Source organism: Vulpes vulpes, chromosome 12 (genome assembly GCF_048418805.1).
Source record: "Vulpes vulpes isolate BD-2025 chromosome 12, VulVul3, whole genome shotgun sequence".
Taxonomy (NCBI): domain Eukaryota; kingdom Metazoa; phylum Chordata; class Mammalia; order Carnivora; family Canidae; genus Vulpes; species Vulpes vulpes.
Genome location: NC_132791.1, coordinates 84,699,593 through 84,719,909, shown reverse-complemented (window position 1 = coordinate 84,719,909; position 20,317 = coordinate 84,699,593). Strand labels below are relative to the sequence as shown.

Here is a 20,317-nt window from a genome sequence, read left to right as displayed (position 1 = left end):
TATTTGCACTAGAACCTCCTGCTTAAGGAAAACCCTTAGTTCCAAATACAATTTTCTAAGATTTCCTGCCTTCAGGAGAATGGCAGTCAACTAGAGTGCTTTCAGAAATGGAGGTCTACCAAAAAAAAAAAAAAGATTTTATTTATTCATGAGAGACACAGGCAGAGGGAGAAGAGGGCTCCCCGCAGGGAGCCCCATGTGGGACTTGATCCCAGGACCCCTGAGCCAAGGCAGACGCTCAACCACTGAGCCACCAGGCACCATTTTTGGGGTATATTCTTTAAGCAAGTCAGTCACTTGAAAGTTACTCGTAGATGACGATGCTTAATGTTAAACTAATCGTGTCTTTAGTAGTGGTTAGCCATCCCAACTATTATGCAAGATACTAAGGACCCACGTTACACACGGGGAACGAGAAGTTCAAAGTCTCCACTGGCAAATGCCTGGGCTGGGCAGTTTAAACCTAGTTCTGATCTTATGAGCATTTCCTGTTGTAACACAGCTAGAGGAGGAGGAGGACAGAATACAAAACCGGTTCCTCAAGAAGAACACAGGTAGGGGACGCCTGGGTGGCTCCGTGGTTGCCTTTGGCTCAGGTCCTCTCGAGGAACCTGCATCTCCCTCTGCCTGTGTCTCCGCCTCTCTGTATGTTGCTCATGAATGAATAAATAAAATCTTAAAAAAAAAAAAGAAAAAAGAAAACCACAGGTAGTAAATTTAAATGTGGCTAAACAACGGCCTGGCCTGTGTTCTGTGGACAGTAGTATGGTGTTCTGAGTCCTGCACACTCTGGAACTACAGTGGGCTTCCAAGGTAGGCTGGGAAGCGCTGCCCCGTAGTACTAGTAAATTCAGCTGGCTGGGTCACTACACCCGATACACCCAATTTCTCTATTCTACTGGACCAAACATCAGTTTCCACTGAAGGCACAGGCTAACCTTTGTAAAATTTTCATGGACTTTCAAACTTATAAATAAGCCCAGGAAACAAAGTCATGGGGATGAAAGGCACAGCATAGGAAACAGGAATTCTTAGTAACATATAGTGACTGCTGGTGACCACACTTCTGGTGAGGAGCACGGGTAATGTATAGAATTGTTGAATCACTCTGTACACTTGAAACATACAACATGGTGTGTCCTCAATACTTGAATAATAAAAATTTCAAAAAACCATGTAATTACAATATTATTCGAAATTAAAGCATTGGACTACTCTACAGCCTGGTTACAAACTTAAAATTAGTCCAGCGCTTTAATTTCAAATAAAATCCTAATTACATGAACAGTTTCAGGAGAGAATTTATACTAATAAAAGGCTAGCTTGAAGACATTTCTTGAATTCTTTAAATTCTACTTTCTCTTAATAGAGAAATCCTAAATTAATGCACCAAATCCTAAATTACTTGTAACAACCCAGCACCTAAAGTCGCATGCCTGGACCTCATGAGTTCAGTCTTCCGGCCTGGGAAGTGGGCTTACTTGCTTCCACGACACTGCCCCGTCTTCCCTGGACCTCCCTCAACTTTCCCTTGTGTGTGGAGCGCATGACCTGGGCCCGCCCAAGACCGGATCACAGCTCTGAGCGGCCCATCGGGGACTCTGCAGCCGGAGCCCGTCCAGGGAGGAGAGCCCTCTGCTGGGCCTGAGCGGGGAGGGACAGGCTTGCAGCTGGAGCTGCTCCCGGGAATGTCTACAGCTACCACGTGCAGCCTGAGGAGGACGGCAGTGGGGATGGGACATTCAAGTCCCCAGTCCCAGAGATGATTGCAGCTTGGGGGCCAGAAGACTTTTTAAGCGACCTTAAGCAGGATAGTCGTTTTAAAGAATAAGTAGTTCTAGCACATTTTTTTTTTCTCTAGCACATTTCTTGCGAAAATCTTAGCCAGTGTAGAAAGCCTACCATTCCCATTCATGTGGGCCCAGAGAATGGCGAATAATGAACCTGTTAGGTATTAACATCTCAGCATTAAGACCAGATTTCTGGTATTCATTTGCCCCAAAGAGGCCCATGTCAAATGTGTATTATTTACTAAAAGTGAGGAATATAGAATGTCCCCCCAAACTAGCATCTGCTGATGGCCTAAGATTTTTTATTTTAAAGATTTCACTTGAGAGCGCATGAGCAGCAGGGAGGGGAAGAAGCAGACTTTCCAATGAGCAGGGAGCCCAAAGACGGGCTCCATCCCAGGACCCTGGGATCATGACCTAAGCCGAAGGCAGACACTTCACCGACTGAGCGCCCCCAACCCCCAGGCAACCAGCCTAAAGTGTTTTCAATACAGAAAAATATCTTTTCAAAATTGGAAACGCAAAAACATTTTGTAAACATTTTAAAGTTCTGAATTTGGACTTCACCAGAAGTTCAGCAAAATAAAAGACTGCACAAAATAATCTGTGTGCTCAAACTGAGTATAAAATTAGCAAATGCCATCCCAACAGGTCTTTTTTTTTGGACAACAGACGAAATAGTTAAAAATAATTTTTTTTGGTGAAATAATCCAAAAGCCACACAAAAGGACCATGAAGTTTTTGTAGGCTGCTTGGGCCTGTAGATTCGATCAATAAACACTATCTAGTCACCTCTCAAGGAAGATACGATACAAAGAGAAATGGTTACTTGTGTTTATTTTCAATTTTTAAAAAGGTATGTCAATTTATATGCAAAGTAGGCGTGATTCCTAGCACCAGACAAAAAGCAGGGTACCTTCTATATGTTTTACGTTCAGACACTTCCCCCTTCACTTAGGAGTTGTCCAAATCAGTTAAATGTATTCTTTGGAATTTCTGACCATGGCGAACCTTTACAAAAAAGGTTCCCTTCCATTAACACTGGTACCTTCATTATAAGTTAACACTAGAACAAAAAATATTTCATAATTTTTTATTGATGGCATTTATCCCATGGTTTAACATGTTAATTATACTGTAATAAACATGGCTTTAATATTAAACTTTTCCTTATTATCCAAAGTCACCACAGTCCATTTCAGTAAATATAAAAATATATGCTTAATACTTTGTACAATACTGGTTTTTGGTCCAAACAAAACTGGATCAGAAAAGCCAATAAATTCACTTTAAGAATCCCCAATTTTTTTTTAAAGATTTCCAAATGGATTTAGGCAACTTTGAATAATGGGATTTACATAATAAAATCTGAGACAAGACTAAACAAAGAACAAACAAATTTTCTAACACAAAATTAAAATTTCAAGTTCACAGATTTATGTTATGCCAAAAAAGTACAGAAACAAAATTGTATTTACACAAGTTTCATAATAAAATAATGAAAAAGGCAAGACAGGTGATAGGAGAATGAAAATATAGAAATAGCATATAATTATTAAATGGAGAACGCACTAGATCTAATAAGTCCTTAGCATGGACCATTCTTTAATCAGGCTTCCTCTATCAGAAAATTTTAGTGCACAATACACCCAACTCACTCACTTCACACATACACCAGCACAAACTCAGCATAGAAATCATTCACTTCCACATTCTCTAATCTATACAGAATTCCTCCGATATAATTACAATTGCGGTGCGTTCCACAAACGCACATCAACGCACAGAGTGGTGCAGACACAGAGGTTCTATCTATACACAGCCATCCGCGGAGCGGGCTCGGTCCCTGGGTTCAGCCAGCCTATGCCAATCAGGGAAGAATGTGCTGGATTCTATTTTTGCTGAAGAATCAGTCACCCATCTAGCTATTTTTTTTTTTTTTTTAAAGGGGAATGGGAGAGGTAAGGGCAGGGCTTCTGTAAAGAAAAAGGAGGAAAGTCCCCAACATAAAGAAGTCCTCAGGCAGATCTGACTTCAGATAACCCCGCGCACAGTACGGGCCAGGATCTGAGAAGCAGGGCACCAGCCGTTGCGGAAGTGTGGTGTGTGACACACCGCGACCTTTATTTCCTGCGCCTAACAGCAGTCTTTATCTTGCGACCAGAAACTGAAGTTCCAGAAGAGGAGAACATATTTTTCCCATTTGACCTGTGAAAAATAGAGTGTATTATGTGACAAGGTGCTCAGGGGAGACTTGAGAACCATCACCATCCTACATGCGGCCGGGACCAGGGGTGCACAGGGAGGGGAAGCACATTTTCTGTCACTGTGCGCGCGCGCACACACACACACACACACACACACACACACACACACACACACTCGCACGTACACACCTGCTGCTGCCCCACAGCTACGACCCTCCATGACTGTAATACGGCCAAGTGATCATACTGGAGAACATCCATGGAGTTTTACCTCAACTATACCATACTCCTTGGTGATTTCAGAAACAAAACACACACACGCAGGTACGTGCACACACCCCACCGTGTTAAATTCTCCACATCATATGATTGTCTTACCCCATTGTGAATGCTGGCGAGGACTGGCTGAACGGGAAGCCTCCAGAGCCAGAAGGCTGCGCCGAGGCCGCAGGTGTGCTGGGATTTGCACCAAATGTGAACACTCCTGATGGATTGTTGTTCGTGAAGTTGAAGTTAGTGGTGCTGCTGCCAAACTGGAAAACTGAACCTAGGATAATTAAAGCAGAAAAACTTCATTAAGGTCAAAATGACAGTTTTTCTAGAAAGGACTCTGACCTTTACATACAAAAACATGGGAAAGATTAAGCTTTCTTAGAATCATTTAATATGGGACACCTGGGTGACTCAGTGGTTTAGAGCCACCTTCAGCCCAGGGCCTGATCCTGGAGATCTGAGATCGAGTCCCACATCAGGCTCCCTGCATGGAGCCTGCTTCTCCCTCTGCCTGTGTCTGTGTCTCTGCCTCTTCTCTCTCTCTCTCTCTCCCCCTCCCTCTCTCTCTCTCTCTCATGAAAAAATAAAGTCTTTAAAAAAAATTTTTTTAAAAGAATCATTTAATATAAAGAAAATTAAAATGAAGTGTTTTCTCCACTGACACACAGAACATACTTAAACAGCCCTGGGCAAGTGATGCAACTTAACCATGACCAAGGAGAAAAGGGTAGGATGGACTTCTGGTTCAAGATACAGAATCAACACACACACTTAGCGCTAACTTCTTCAAAAATTACATTAAAATAATAGTAAAGGGATGTTTACAAAGATGGAGGAGAGAGAAGACAACACCAACAAAATGTAGACACTGGAAGGCTGCCAGATCCAAGTACTAAGCTAGTGGCACAGATGGAATCGACACTAAACATCTCCAAAGGTTTGGGTGCCAGGGGCCACTGGAAGTGAGAATGAAAGTGTGACTACAAAAAAAGAAAAAAAAGAAAAAGAATTGGATATCTGTGTACGAGGCAGGTACGCAGATCAATCCCTCCCCCAAACCAAACAAGATGATAATTCTCCTCTACCCCCACAGAATAGAACATCAGTCTCCAGAGAGGTCTCTGGACTAGGGGAGGACATATGAAGGCAGAGACAGCCTATCAAAAATAGAAGGATTAAAAATAAGTTGCTGTACTGGGAACAGAGAGCTGCAGCCTTCCTCTCTGACTTAGGTCCTAGAATCCGGACAATCAGGAACATACATACCCTCCAAGCAGGAGGCTGGCAATAACCTCTGGAGAATCTGCCCATCTAGAAGGGAAAACCCAGGGACACTAACATCCAGGTCTTCTCAAGTAAGCAGGCCCGTCACATAAACTTACAGCGAGATTAAACACCTATGAGCATATCCGTGCACAAAGAACATCACGTTGTATTTAGGTGTCCTACATTCATAAAAGTATGAGTTGAATGGGAAAAGGTATTTGCAAATCATAAGAGCTGATACCCAAATATAAAAAACTTCTACAACTTGATAGTCAAAGAAACCAAAAACCCTGATTTAAAAATAGACAAAGGACTTGAACAGACATTTCTCCAAAGCTGACACAAACAACTGGGATGCCTGGGTGGCTCAGGGGCTGAGTGTCTCTGCCTTTGGCTCAGGATGTGATCCCGGTCCTGGGATCCAGTCCCACATCAGGCTCCCTGCGAGGAGCCTGCTTCTCCCTCTGCCTAGGTCTCTGCCTCTTTCTGTCTCTCTCATAAATAAATTAAAATCTTAAAAAAAAAAAAATTAAACGACACCAACAGATACATAAAAAGATGCTCAACATCACTTATCATCAGAGACATACAAATCAGAACCACACTGAGACACCACCTCACACGTGTTAGAAGGGCTATCATCAAAAAGATAAGAGGCAACAGTTGTAGGTGAAAAAAAGGAACTGTCATGTACTGCTGGTGGGAATGTGAACCGGTGCAGCCACTATGGAAACAGTATGGAGGTGCCTCAAAAAAATTAAAAATAGAGCTACTCTATGACCCAGCAATCCTCATTCTGGGTATTTATCCAAAAGACTTGAAATCAGGATCTCGAAGAGATATTTGGACTCTTGTGTTCACTGCAGCATTATTTACAACAGACACAACCCTAAACCTCTACTGACAGATGAAGAGATGAAAACAATACATAGTACATACAATGGAATACCATTCAGCTTTTTTAAAAAAAAGAAAAGCTTACAATATGAAAAAACATAAATGAATCTGGAGGACATTAGGCTAAGTGAAATAAGCCAGTCACAGAAGGACAAGTACTACAGGATTTCTCTTCCATGAGCAATCTAAAATAGCCAAACCACAAAAGCAGAGAGAAGAGGGGCTGCTGGTGTGTGTGTATGCGTGCATGCATCAACAGAGAGATGCTCTTCAATGGGTGTGAAGTTTCAGTTACACAAGCCATCAGCATACAGCAGGGTGCCTACAGGTAACACTACTGCACACTTCATTTGCCGAAAGGATGGATCTCATGTTTTTTTTTTTTTTAATTGTAGTAAAAATAATTAGCAACTATGATTAGATAGCCATGAAGCACCAGACATTCGAGGAAAGTATTTCACAAGAAACATCAAGACCCAAACAATAATAAAGAAAAGCAATTTGGAGAAAACGGACTGAACAATAGGAAAAAACTCCCATACTTCATCATTTATATCCTCAAGAGATCAACAGGTTTAACAATTCTGAAACAAGAACAGAAAGATATAAAAGGGACACATCCACAGAACAAAAAAGACCATCTGAAATTAAAAAGTAATACTAGCAAAAGTAATATCTTGATCAAATGGGAAGTAAAAGTGGAAGAAATCTTCCCAGAAAGGACAAAAAAGGGAAAAAAGAACAAAAGTTAAAGAGGCACAAAAATCTTCAAAGAAGTAATTCAAGAATGTTCACAAAAGGACAGACTAAATTCCTTATACAATCAAAGGATAAAAATGGATCCCAACCAAGGAACATCCTCCTTGCCTTAGAACACTGGAGGCAAAAGAAAAGATTCTAATGAGATTCTAGAAAGAAGAAATGGGTCCCAAAGCAAAGATCAAGAAAGACTTCCAGAGCAACTCTAATAAGAGAGCCAGAAAATCCACCACGGAGAAATGCTTTCAAAACTATGAAAATTATTTCTAATCTAAATCTGTATTCAATCAAAATCTTACCGAACACAGGGATGGAATAAAGATACTTCCAGAAATATATGGTCTCAAAATTTTCTCCCCTGGGGGCTTAAGAAATCACTGGAAGATCTGCTCTATCAAAACAAAGGGATAAGAACAAGACACTGACATCACCCAGGAAAGAGAAGCAGCAATCTCCAAGAATGGTAAGAAGAGATACCAAGACCACAGTTAAGTAGCAGGCCTAGAAAGCCTGCTGGAAGGAAGAGGTTAGAAGAGTCTGTGAACGACACCTGGGTTAAGCATCCATCTTCAGCTCAGGTCATGATCTCAGGGTCTAGAATCGAGCCCCCCAGTCAGGCTCCCTGCTCAGTGGGGAGTCTGATTCTCCCTCTCCCTCTGTGTGTGTGTGCCCTTTTTCTCTCACTTGCTCTCTTGCTCACTCTCAAATAGAATCTTAAAAACAAAAAGATTCTGTGAAAAATTTCCTTCAAATACTAAATAACAAGCAGCCAATGTATTTGAAAATAAAAAGAAACAACCTACCTGAATGAGGGAACAACTATAAAGTTAGAACTAATGAAAGTACAAAGAAATTAAAACAGAGGAATCATGGCGCCAGAGAAAACAAAATTTTGTATAGAAAAGAAAAGCACACTGTACCATACAGCGTCTGCATACTCAAAACACTAATCTAAGCACACAGGGATCAACCTCGGAGGAGTGAGCTGTCATCTGTGTGAAAGAAAGCTACATTCCCCAATTCCACATGCTGAGGAGCAATAAATCCTGATTAAAATGGTGAACATATACCTCAAGAGAAAGTACCAATACCCAGAATACATAAAACATTCCTGCACATCAGTGAGCAAAAGCAAAACTGAACCCCCAAAAAATGGCTAAAAAAATCCTTATAGAAACAATTCACAAAAAATGAAATCCAGCAGAATCCAAATCTGAGAATCCTCATACAACGCAGTACGATGTAAATGGGTATAATCCGTCAGGACAAGCTTGCGTTATTTTCTGCAGTATTGGATATGTATGCACACCTTTTAATCTGGCAGTCCCTCTCTTGGGTATATACCCTAGAAAAATATGCCCCAAGACACATACCCAAGAATGAGCAGAGGTACATTTCCTAAAAGGTAAAAACAACTCAAACACATTTGTGAACAGTATATGGATAAATTGTGATATGTTCATAAACAGATTTACTCTAACACAGTGAAGGAGAACAAACTATATGTAATAATACGGATGAACTTTACAAGTAAGAGTGAAAGATGCAAGAAATCAAGAGACTTAATACAGTGAGATTCCATTTATATAGAATTAAAAATAAGACAATATGGTATTTTGTAGAGATTCATGTATCAGCAGTTAATTTTAAGTTAAAACCCCAGGAAAGTGATCGCTATAAAAGCCTGGACACATGAGAGCAAGGAGAGAGAGGCGTGTGATCACACAGGGACCCAGGAGGGGCTGCTTGCCATCCAAGCATCTGCTTTAACACCACACTGTTCCTTTATGTTTCATGCTTTTCTTCATGAAGTCATATTTCAGTTAGAAAAATTAACATTGTGCAATTTTGAGGAAATATATCATCATAGTACAATGTGATCAGCCATATTAAAAACAAAAAACAAACAAACAAAAAAAACAGAGGAATGTTTGTTTAAATATGCAAGTATCATCAAACATAAAGCATCCTGGGTGCTTGGGCTATTCTGTCCCAGGAGAAAACTGGAGTGGAGGTATAACCTTCTGAAGAATCACAATTACAATCACAATCACAATACAGATTAGAAAATATGGCTAAAACTAGGCTGGAATGCTCCAAAAATCAGATGGGGAGAAACAGGACTGATCAATGCTGTACCTCAATCAAAGAGTAAGAAATAACTACATTTTTAAAGAATGTATTTTTTAAATTTATTTGACAGAAAGAGAGCACAAGCAGGGAGAGCGGGAGAAGGAGAAACAGGCTCCCAGCTGAGCAGGGAGCCCAGTGTGAGGCTTGATCCCAACACTCTGGGATCATGACCCGAGCCTAAAGAACACAATCAACTGAGCCCCCAGGCATGCCAAATCACATGCTTTAATACCTTATAGTGTGCTTCATTATATAAAAGTTGAGAATGTTGTTTACAGCAATGTCCAAACATATATTTTTCTATTTCGTCAAGTACAAGAGACATTTAAAGAAAGAAGACATAAGCCTGGTTTCAAAATTCAAAAACCATCCTATTTGAAGACACACAGACCCTAAGTACAGACACAAGCCATGTGACCAGCACACACTCACCGGAACTCGGAGCTGTTGCAGAGCCAAATGCAGACTGACCGGGCTGTTGTCCAAACACAGAAGGCTGGCTGCTGCTGGACACGGTCCCAAAAGTAGGTGGTGCAGGCTGAGAACCAGCAGAAAACAACGCTGCTGAAGAGGACAGAGCTCCAAAGCCTGTGGGATTAGGCTGGCTGGCACCTTGACTTTGTCCAAATGTCGGGGTTTGGTTAACACCAAATGCTGGACTGGCAGATGGTGCTGAAGGTCCAGTGCCAAATACAAAGGAGGATCCTAGAGGCCCAGAGAAACACTGATGTCACCTTAATAGCTACTAGGAGATAATTCTCAAGAAACATCTATGTACACCTTCAGCAGCAAACTTCAAGCTTCTTTTCATACACTTACCTACCTGTACAAATCCCATCAAGGCAAGTTTTCAATAAATAATTAAGAATACAGTTCTTGCCATTATTTAGTGAAACCATACAGATAGAATGCACATAAACAAAATCATCTACCTATTAACAAACCCACCTCCACAGCCAAACTTTTTTTTAGGTAGAGGGCCCATCTAAGACAACAGGCGATAACTCATCAGATACTAATAAAGAGCAGAAACCAACTAACGTTGTCATCACGTATATATTACAGACTAAGGACTTTTGTCTAACGGAACAGTCCCCAGTTTCTGGTTACTTAACAACATAACATTTCAAAAAGAACAGTGGAAAAAACCAAAGATGACATTCTTATTGAGACTAGAAAAATTCTTCCCAAGACTTAATTCTATTAAACCGAATACAAACTATACAGGATTCCATGCAGTGGACAGTTACAACATCCTGAGTAAAGAGGACCTAACGGCACCCAGGCCATTCTGTGAAAACCTGCTACGCTATTTGCTAAGAGAGGATATAATTCAAGCCAGTCCAACTACAACACTTATGTTGTTGTTCTTCTGTCAAAGTACCTGCAGAGCTGGAGGTGGTTGTAGCTCCAAAACTGAAGCCAGAGGTGGCGGTGCTATTACTGCTGGCTCCGGGACCAAAGACAAATGGTGTGACAGCTGGGCCTGTGCTGGACGTGGTTGCTGGTTTGCTCTCTTGAGAAAACAGCAAAGGCTGAGATGCGCCGGATTCGGCAGAGTTCCCAAAGGCAGAGCTGCTCACAGGATTGCTGGCCTGTCCAAACACAAAGGCAGCCACAGGCGCGCTGGAGGAGGAGGTGGAGCTACCAAATATGCCCCCGGGGGCTGATGTTGCTGGCACGCTCGAAGTGGAAGCACTGCTGTTCAAGAAGCTGAACACGGACTTCACTGCACCTGGATCTGAGAGACAGAAACGAAGGGGGAAACAAAAATCTGTAAGAAAAGGAGTCACAGAAAGCATTTCTTCCCACTCTCCAGCCCAGTAATTAATTAGAAAACAGAATCATTAGGTTTTTTTTATATAAATGTATTCATCAAACGGACATGTTATATTAAATTTTGATATAAAGCAAACATACCCATCTTTTCTTTGATGGCTTTTGGACTGTATCTTAGACCAGGCACACTTTCAGCATTCAGATTAATGAGAATAAAAAATATCACTTAAGTCCAACACATCTAACTGGAGGATATGTCTGGATAACTGTTCAGATAGTGGGAGACAGCTGTACTCTTCATTTTGCCATTTATGTTAGCAAAATCATAATTTATCCAACTGACAGCCACTTTTCTCTGCATTATTTACTGACAGAGCATCCTTCAACTCACTAATTGGTAACTCCACCTTTAGGACATACTAAATCTCCAAAATATGTGTGCATTTGTTTTCTCTACAGTTATAGTTACTAGACTGGTTTAATTACTGTAGCTTCATAGTATGGTTTGATATTAGTAGAACAAACCTGTTTGTGTTCCTGCCCTTCTCTCCAAAATTTGTGCGTTTTTCCTTCCATATAAATTTTAAAACGGGCTTATAGCTTGTCACACTCCACAAATTAAGGCTTCCAGCTATGGAAGGACTAGGTCACAATGATCAAAGAGGTCACAGGGAACGGAGCCTATGGTCCTGCACTAGCATCCTACGGTGACAGATGGGAGCTACTCTTGCAGTGAGCACAGCACGACACAACACACAGCTGTGTGATCACTACAGTGCACCTGAAACTAATGCAACATGTATGTCAACCACACTTCAACTACACAAAAAAACCAAGATTATGCTGGGGTGTTGGGAAGAATGCTCTCCCTCAGGAACAGGTATTAAATAGGTCTTTTATGTTCTTTCAATTTGTATTTCAATAAAATACAAATCAGAAATGTTAGGAGATACAAATGACATTTGTCCAACTATTTATTGCTGATTTAGAGGAAAGCTACGGGTTTTTATATAGTGAGCCTGAAACCACTCACCTACCTGAAGACATCTTTTTAACCATCCCAATCATGTTTCAGTTCCATAATACTGTCTCTAGACAGGGCTGTTTATAATATGGTATGGGCGGCGTTAGCGTGATTTACAGAAAGTGGAGTATGTTCACTTTCAAGTTAGTTAATGGGAGGTTAAGAGTGTGTTTCAATGGAAAGAGTATAGTGACACCACCATTACATGTGAGTAGACCTGATCTTATTTTTATTACCTTCCAAATCGTATCCATTACTTAGGTTTTGAAGTGTATTTTGAATGTCCAGACAGACAACAGAAAGACCTCCCACCCACTGAATTCCATTCTTTTTTTTTTTTTTTTCAGGTTAATTTTTTGTTTCCTGTTTCCAATATATTATTCAGAAGTGTTTGTGGGTGTTCTATTTTTTTTTTTTTTTGGCCTATCTGAAAATATTTTGCCTTTATATTTGACCAAATTCGGCTGAATATAAAATTGTAGGATTAAGACCATTTTCACTTTGAGGACACTGCTCTACTCTTTTAAGCAGGTGATTTTACAAATTCAAAGTCAGATGCTAATCAGATACCTGTTTATTTGTGGCAAACAGCTTTCCTCTCTCTGAAAGCATTCAGGATTTTGGCTTTGATGTCCTACAATCTCACTGGTATTTGCCAGTGAGTGGGCCCCTTAAAATTTCCAATTTAAGGCCAAAGTCTTTCTCTGCACGTAGGAAATGTTCTTCTGTCACTCCTTTGATATTTCTTCCATGCTGTTCTCATCTTCTAAGCTACTGCTCCTACAATGGCACTTGTGAGCTAGCTTGATTCAAGTCTCTGCACTTCTGCACTGACACTGGGAGATCTCAGTTCACTAATCCGACTATCTATGTTTTTTCAGCTGCTCAGTCCACAGAATGGTTTTATTTCAACCATTTCTTTAAGTTTTAAAAATGCGATTTCATTTTTCCTTCAGGATATTGCTTTTTGTAATCACCTCTCTGTTTCAGGGACTAATACATTTGATGTCTATGCGCCTGATGATGACTGGTTAGCTCTATTTGGGAATGAAGGCCTGTATGTAAAGATTTAGTTAGAAAATATTTCAGGAGCTCATGAAAGAAGGCCTATTTTCCTGAATAGTATGCCAATTCCGAATGTAAAAGCTCACACAGGAGAGAGAAACATGGACAAATGGGCAACACTGTGGGTTTTCCACTAGAGCTGTATTTCTCAAAATCAGGTGTGTAGACACCATCATCACACTGTGGGGGTTTGGGACTGTTAAACTGCAAACACTATGCTCCTTTCCAAAAATTTACCAGTTTCTCTCAACTATGTTCAGTGTAAACCATTCTCTCACCTGCTCCATTTGTCTAAATATTGGAGACACCTTGTAAAATAAAAATAAAACAAAAATAAAATTGTAACACTTACCAGCTGTAGTATTCGTTGGAGTTCCAAATGTGAAAGTGGCCTTTGTTGGCTGCTCCGATTCCTTCTCAGATGGTTTTGCCATACTGAAACTAAAGGTGGACTTTGAAGAACTCTCATCTTTGGTTTGCTCTGAATTCCCAAAGGAAAACACTGGTTGACACTTTGGCTCTTCACTGTCAGCTTTCTTCCCAAACACCAGAGAAGTAGAAGTGACTGGCTCCTGCTGTTTCTCTTCTGTCCTTCCCAAAACAAACAATGAGGCAGATGGTAGAGGGGCAGGTTCTATACCACCGAAAGTGAACCCTCCTTTGGCGGCAGGCATTTCTTCTTTTTTTGCTTCTGTCGTCTTACATGTGAAAGGAGCCACTGAAACACTCTTGGTTTCCATGGTTCCAAAGCTGAAGCTGCTCTTATTCTCGGAGGTCACTGTGGTGTTAGTAGCAGCAGGTGTGGAGTTAATAACACCTGTACCAAAGCTGAAGCCTACAGATGAAGATTTAGGTGTTTCCTCTTTCTTTTCTGGCTGTCCAAGATTAGACACCCCAAACTGAAATGGAGCTAACGAAGTTGTATTACTTAAACCAGAAGAAAGTCCAAATTTAAAATCATTATCATTCTTATTGTCTTTTTTAGCTTCTTCAGGTTTAGACTCAGACGAAACTCCAAATTTAAAATCTCCTATTGGTTTAGAAAATTTAAAGCCTTCACTCATGGAGTTTGGAGCCTCAGAATCTGAAGACACTCCTATTTTGAAGCCTCCCTGATCTCCAAACTTAAAATTTCCAGTGCTTGTTAAAGTCTGAGAAGGCCCAGAAGAGGATGATGGGATACCAAATTTGAAGGATGAAGCTGCTGGGATTGAAGATGAGGAAGATGTGCCAAAGCCTTCAAAATATAAAAGATATCGAATTAATGTTATCATCTCAAACAAGTGTCAGCTGACACTTGAAAAACAAAGAGACAAAAGAATAACAACTCTGGAAAGGCCTTTGAAGAGTTATCAGCAATGGCCATAAAACATGAACCAGCTGCCCAAAATTCTGCAGGAGAATCACATCTTAGTCCTCACAACTATACATACTGACATACCACTTTTCATCCATGACACTGGCCGAGATCAAACAAATTTGATAAAACAGTGTTGGTGAGGAGTCTAGAACTAACAGACACTTTATACATTACAGGTAGATGCGTAAATTAGTACAAAATTCAAGGAAAGCAACTGTCAGTATTTACTAAAAATTACAAACACATGTATCCTTTGACCCAGCAATTCTACAGCTAAGTATGTACGTACGTATTTATTTATTTAAAAGAAAGGCGGACTGCCACATGAAGGGCCTCATTTGGATGTGTCTGGAGCCTTGTAAGCTTTACTGTCCTATATTTTCCTACAAACGGACCTTGATAGCTTGTCTGGAGGTCCTAGCAGAGAAGCACAACTACTCGTATACCCTTGAGCACACAGCTTGGGAAGGGTTGTATGTGGAGATGTGAGGGGAGGAGGGGACACTGCCTAGCCAGCCAGAAAACTGTCCTTACATCTTAAGTCTTTACTTTACTTTTTTTTCCCCCTAAGTCTTTATTTTGAAGATAAACTCACAAACATGCAAAATGCCACATGCAATCCCAGGCAGCTGTGAATGAAGAACAAAGATGTGTCCAAGCTAATCTACAATAAAAAATCAAGGGAGCAGAAAGGCAGTATGATATACAACATTTTCTAACAAAACAGAGGGAAAGAAGAATACACAGAATAAGAAAATATTTGCTTGTCATATGCATAAAGAAACTTTGGAAGAGTTTTAAGAAACTAACCAGTTATTACCTCTGGTAGGGGAGGAAAGATGGAAAATGAACCAATGGGAACAAGAGGTAGACTTTTCACTGTGAATCCTGTCATAATTAGAGTTTGAAATCTTGTGAATAAATTTGTTATCAAACATTAAAAAAGAAAACTTTACCATCAAAGAACCAAAAGAACTGCATGAACAGAACCAGTACTTACTTAAAAAGACAAACAACAATATGTTGACAAGATTAAAGTCTTAGTTTCCTAGTACTTCAATGTAGCTGAGTAAACTAGAAATGAAGTAACTGATTGGCTCAAAACAGGAATCATTCAAGGGTGAAGATATTTATCCATTACTTTGCCTACCCAAGTATAGAGACAAATGACAGCAAGCTTTAAAAGCCCTCTTATCATCTTCAAACTCTGCCCCTTTAGAGACGACCCATTCCTTTCTTTCCCTAAGAAACTTAACTGAAAAATGATCAGAATTTGAGAAGCAAGCAGTATTCCACACGGTCTTTAAATATCTTCAGTCATATTAGACAGAAAGCTGAAAATGAAGGGGCCAGAGACCATAATTAACTTGTTATCACCTCTGCCTCAGAGAGACAGATTTGAACGTACGGTGATTACAGTACAACAGGTAAAGAACAAAGAAAAACGGCTACATAATGACCTCAAGAGGACTGAAAAGTAGTGATCTTCTAAAACACCCAAATGCAGTGTTTTGTTTTGTTTTGTTTTTTTTTTAATTTACTTTCTGGGAGAGAGAATGAGAGAGGGCACAAATGGGTGCAGGGGAGGGGCAGATGGAGAGAGAGAATCTCTTCAAGTCGATGGCATGCTCAGTGCAGAGCCCCAACACAAACCAAGAGTCAGACACTCAGGCGCCCCCCCTCCCCACAAATGCAGTGATTTTCAAACCAGTTGTGTGTCCCTTTAGCCATGTGATTAATTTAGTGGGTTCCAACCAGCATTTTTCTTCTAAAATGAAAAAGAATCTAAACAGGGTGACTTAAACATACTAAAGGGGAAATACTGGTTTGTGATACTTTTCTTTCAATCATATAGACAAATACCATGTCCATGTGGTAGGTCACAATGTAAAAGTTTACTGACTGGTTTCCACTCAATGTTTGAAAGCCGCTATCCAGGACATGGTTACAAGCTGATGAAGCTTGGCATTCTTTTTCTAATGCCCTCGTGGTCTCCACCTTAGAGGCCTCCTCCCTTACAGATTATAATGTTTCTCATCTCTCTCTCTCTGACTGTTCCTTCAGATCTAAAATCTCTTTCCTGGCTTTTATCAAAATTTTGACTGAATTGTACCTCATATGAAATACTCAGTAAGTCACAGAGGACTATGAAGACTTGAAAAACTTGGCCTCCAGAGGCAGTTTAGAATGAATTGTTTTTAGAGGTTCTTCCTTTATGGAACAAAATATGAAGAGAATTCTTTTTCTGGGACATTCTCTGGGAAACCAAAGCCCAAGTCTAGATTACTTACAACAAAGTTCTCGGGGGCATAAATTCCCAGTCAGATAAGAGTCAGGAAGCCAAAGGTTTGTTAACAGTTAAAAACAAATTATCTGCAACTCTCTCCAAGTCAATGCAAGGCAGAATAACCCCTTACCAGCTGCAGAAAAGATACCTCACTGCTGACACTGAAATCACTTATCTTTACAGTAACTCTGAGAGCTGAGCTAAAAGTATCCAGAACATTATCTCATTTTACAGGAATTTTCAATAGAGATTGAGCAATTTTAAAATTGAACGTGTTTGCGAATATTTCACTTTAAAATGGCAGTACAAGGAGGCACTGTACCAACGCCTTACCTTTAAACTCAGATTTCGTTCCGGGCTTTGCACTCTCACATGCCACACATTTGGTAGCATCTGCTTTATTCTGCACCAGGCAGATTTCACAGTCCCAACTGCCCTCGGGTTTCTTGAACTTGTCTAACCCCAGGCAGCTTCCAGATGACAGAGAGGCAGGGACAGTGCTGCTACTTGAAGCAGGTACCAAACTTCCTAAAAAAAATAGTGAGGAAACACATAAAAATTCTAATTCATGTTATGTCACTATGTTAAGGCACCATTAAGTCTATATGTTCAATTAGTGTTTCCTATTAAGACAAAGTGCCAGAAATACAAACTTTACACTGTTAAAAACAGTATAGATAGCTTTCTTTTAATCTTACAAATAAGCAGCTCACATTCACCTTGCCTAGCGACAAGCTCCCTCTTAACCCAAAATGTGAATAATTGTGGTTTAAAAAAAAAAAAACATGCTAAGAAATCAGAGACTAAAAGGTCCTTAAGAATCCTTTTTTTGTCCTTAAGAATTTTTGTCAAATCTCTTCAAACAGCACAGCATTTTAACATATAAATTATAGGCAGTATCCTAACACATAAAATACATAGCCACATTAATTTCAAAGGCCAGGTCTCTGCCTTCGAAATATCATTTTGGTACAGAAGTTCCTGCCATTGGTTAGAACCCAGTCACTTACTAAAGTGTTTAACAGACACTTACTAAAAGTACCATAGTATACCACAGTACTAAGGGTATAAAGATGAATGAAATGCGGCTTAACTTCTGAAAGGGCTAACGGTCTAAAAAGGGGGAAAGCAAAACAAATGTATAGTAGCACCATCACCAAAATGCAAAGTGATAAACGAGAAAAGAAGGAAGAGATTACTAAGGGGCAAGAGAAGAACCAATTTACAGAGGTGACATTTAAATCTTTATGCAGAACTAGCAGGTTTGTAGGGAGTGGAGGTGGCATGGGAAGGACGGCTCCACAAAGCCATCATGAAGCAAGTGCGTTACTACAAATGGAGCCATCCATTCTGGCCATCTCTACATGTTCTCCATGTCACCTCTCCCAACTACCTGGTGTCTCTTCCACTGTCATGTTCTCTCTCTTGCCAAGAAAACTGCTTCCTGAGATTCCATCTTCAGTCCACTGTCCTCACAAGTCTCATCACCAACAAAACCACTTCCTACCCTGTACCTGTGGCCAGCTGGTCAGCGAGGCTGGATGGCTCTGCCTTCTGCACGTTTCTCCCATCCATTCCATTCCCTTTTCTGAACCTACTAGCACTGCCCTATGTCAAGTGGCCCTTAGCTCTTGCTTGCATAACTTGTTGAGGCCTCCATTCTCATTCCCTGAAGTCCATTCTTCTAAGAAGCAAAATCAGTGCCATGTAGTTTTGGGTTTTCCTCCCCGGTCCCTCCTTTAAAAGATTAATGGTGGGCAGCCCGGGTGGCTCAGCGGTTTAGTGCCACCATCGGCCCAGGGCATAGGATCCTGGAGACCGGGATCGAGTCCCATGTCGGGCTCCCTGCATGGAGCCTGCTTCTCCCTCTGCCTGTGTGTCTGCCTCTCTCTCTCCCATGAATAAATAAAATCTTTAAAAAGTAAATGAAATAAAAATAAAAATAAATAAAATAAATAATAAATAATAAAATAATATAAAATAAAATACAATATTAACTGTTCCAAAGTTTTGTTCCTGCCACTCCCCATAAGCTAACAGAATGGTTTCGTTCCTGCCACTTCCCGTAAGCTAACAGAGTTCAGTTTTAGGTCAGTCCCTCACTTCACATCCATCTCTGCTCCCATCTCTTATTTGAAAACTAGAGCCTAATGACTCCCAAATTTGTATTTCCAGCCCCGAACATGCATGTGTAATGTATCTAAAGGCTTTGCATTTATGTGCCAACTTCACACCTTCAAATCAACCATGTATTATTCTACATCCTGATTTGACTCCCTTAGTATCTCCATTGCTATGATCTTTGCCCACATGTACTCCTGATACATCCTCATCTGTCCTCTGATCTCCAAATTTTGTTGCCTTCAAATCTATCCTCCAAAAAGCCATGAAGCAATTTGTCAAACATACAAATTTAACTGGATCACTCCTTTGCTTATAATGATGATTCATCATTTACAAGATTGAAGCTGGACTGCTTGAATAAATTTTTGAGCTTCCTTTATTTGTGGAAGGAATTTACTTTCTAACTCAGTTTTATTCTCCCAATCAACTCAGAATTAATTTTGGTTTCTTCCACAAGCAAAGGCTTGCTTTTTTATTTACTTATTTTTTTAGGTGAGGAGGAGGAATGCCACATAGAAAAAGAAAGTTATTTCACAATGAAGATTCTGAAATCTTATTTTTGTGGACATGTCCAGTAAGAATTAGAAATAAGGCTCACCTCTTGTGTTCACAATAGGGTATACAGGTTAACAAATCAAGAACTTTCCATTGCAGACATAAAAACTACATATCCATGAATAATGCAATAAAAAAGTAAGTATAATTCCGATGATATTCTTAACAGTTTTTACTTAGTACCCATGTTACCATATATCTATACCAAATAATTATATATTATAAAAACAGCAGAGTCCTTTCCAGTTGTGAATTTCCAATAACTTTTTCAAATTAGAACAGAGAAACAAAAAACTCAAATCTAACTCCACGTTTTTTACTGCCAAGTTAGATTCAGTAATTTACTATCATTGCAACATCTTGGCAGAGACCATACAGGTATAGGTATCACCATTAACATTCAACAACAGTCTTTTCACAAAGCAGTATTGTCTACTCCCTGGTGAAACCTTCTCTGGAATGACCACTTGCCATCCTCACTTCTAAACAGAGATAAAGTGGTGGTTGTTTTGGGAACAACTGTCCCTTTTAAGATCTTTCAGCTTCTGTATTAGTCAACTTTGAAAATGATCACGAAGAACAAGTAGTTTCTGACAAAAATGTATGTAAAAAAAGAGGTACAAGTATATATTGGGCTGGCTAATGCACCACCTAAGATAACACACAGATCCAGCCTCAGGCAAGTCACTTGACCTCAAGATAGCTTAGGCAAATGAAGATGTATGAGGAAATGCTCATCCTGACACATTACAAACATTAAGGTGGTTCTTAGCAGACAATACATTTAAATGTCCTACC

The 20,317-nt window shown here is 40.1% G+C and overlaps 1 protein-coding gene across 5 annotated transcripts in view; it reads right to left on the bottom strand.

Annotated features, from left to right (window-relative positions):
• Window positions 1-2,610: 2,610 nt before the first annotated feature.
• Window positions 2,611-20,317, bottom strand: part of NUP153 (nucleoporin 153) — a 98,677-nt gene continuing 80,970 nt past the window's right edge. For all 5 annotated transcript variants that reach the window (XM_072729068.1, XM_025999324.2, XM_072729065.1 and 2 more), the window contains 6 exons: window positions 17,174-17,368; window positions 13,546-14,430; window positions 10,710-11,066; window positions 9,758-10,030; window positions 4,376-4,544; window positions 2,611-3,998 (listed from right to left, as the gene is read on the bottom strand). In XM_072729068.1, the coding sequence (XP_072585169.1) occupies window positions 3,914-3,998; window positions 4,376-4,544; window positions 9,758-10,030; window positions 10,710-11,066; window positions 13,546-14,430; window positions 17,174-17,368 (1,964 nt within the window). In that variant the 3' untranslated portion in view covers window positions 2,611-3,913. The remainder of the gene's footprint in view (window positions 3,999-4,375; window positions 4,545-9,757; window positions 10,031-10,709; window positions 11,067-13,545; window positions 14,431-17,173; window positions 17,369-20,317) is intronic.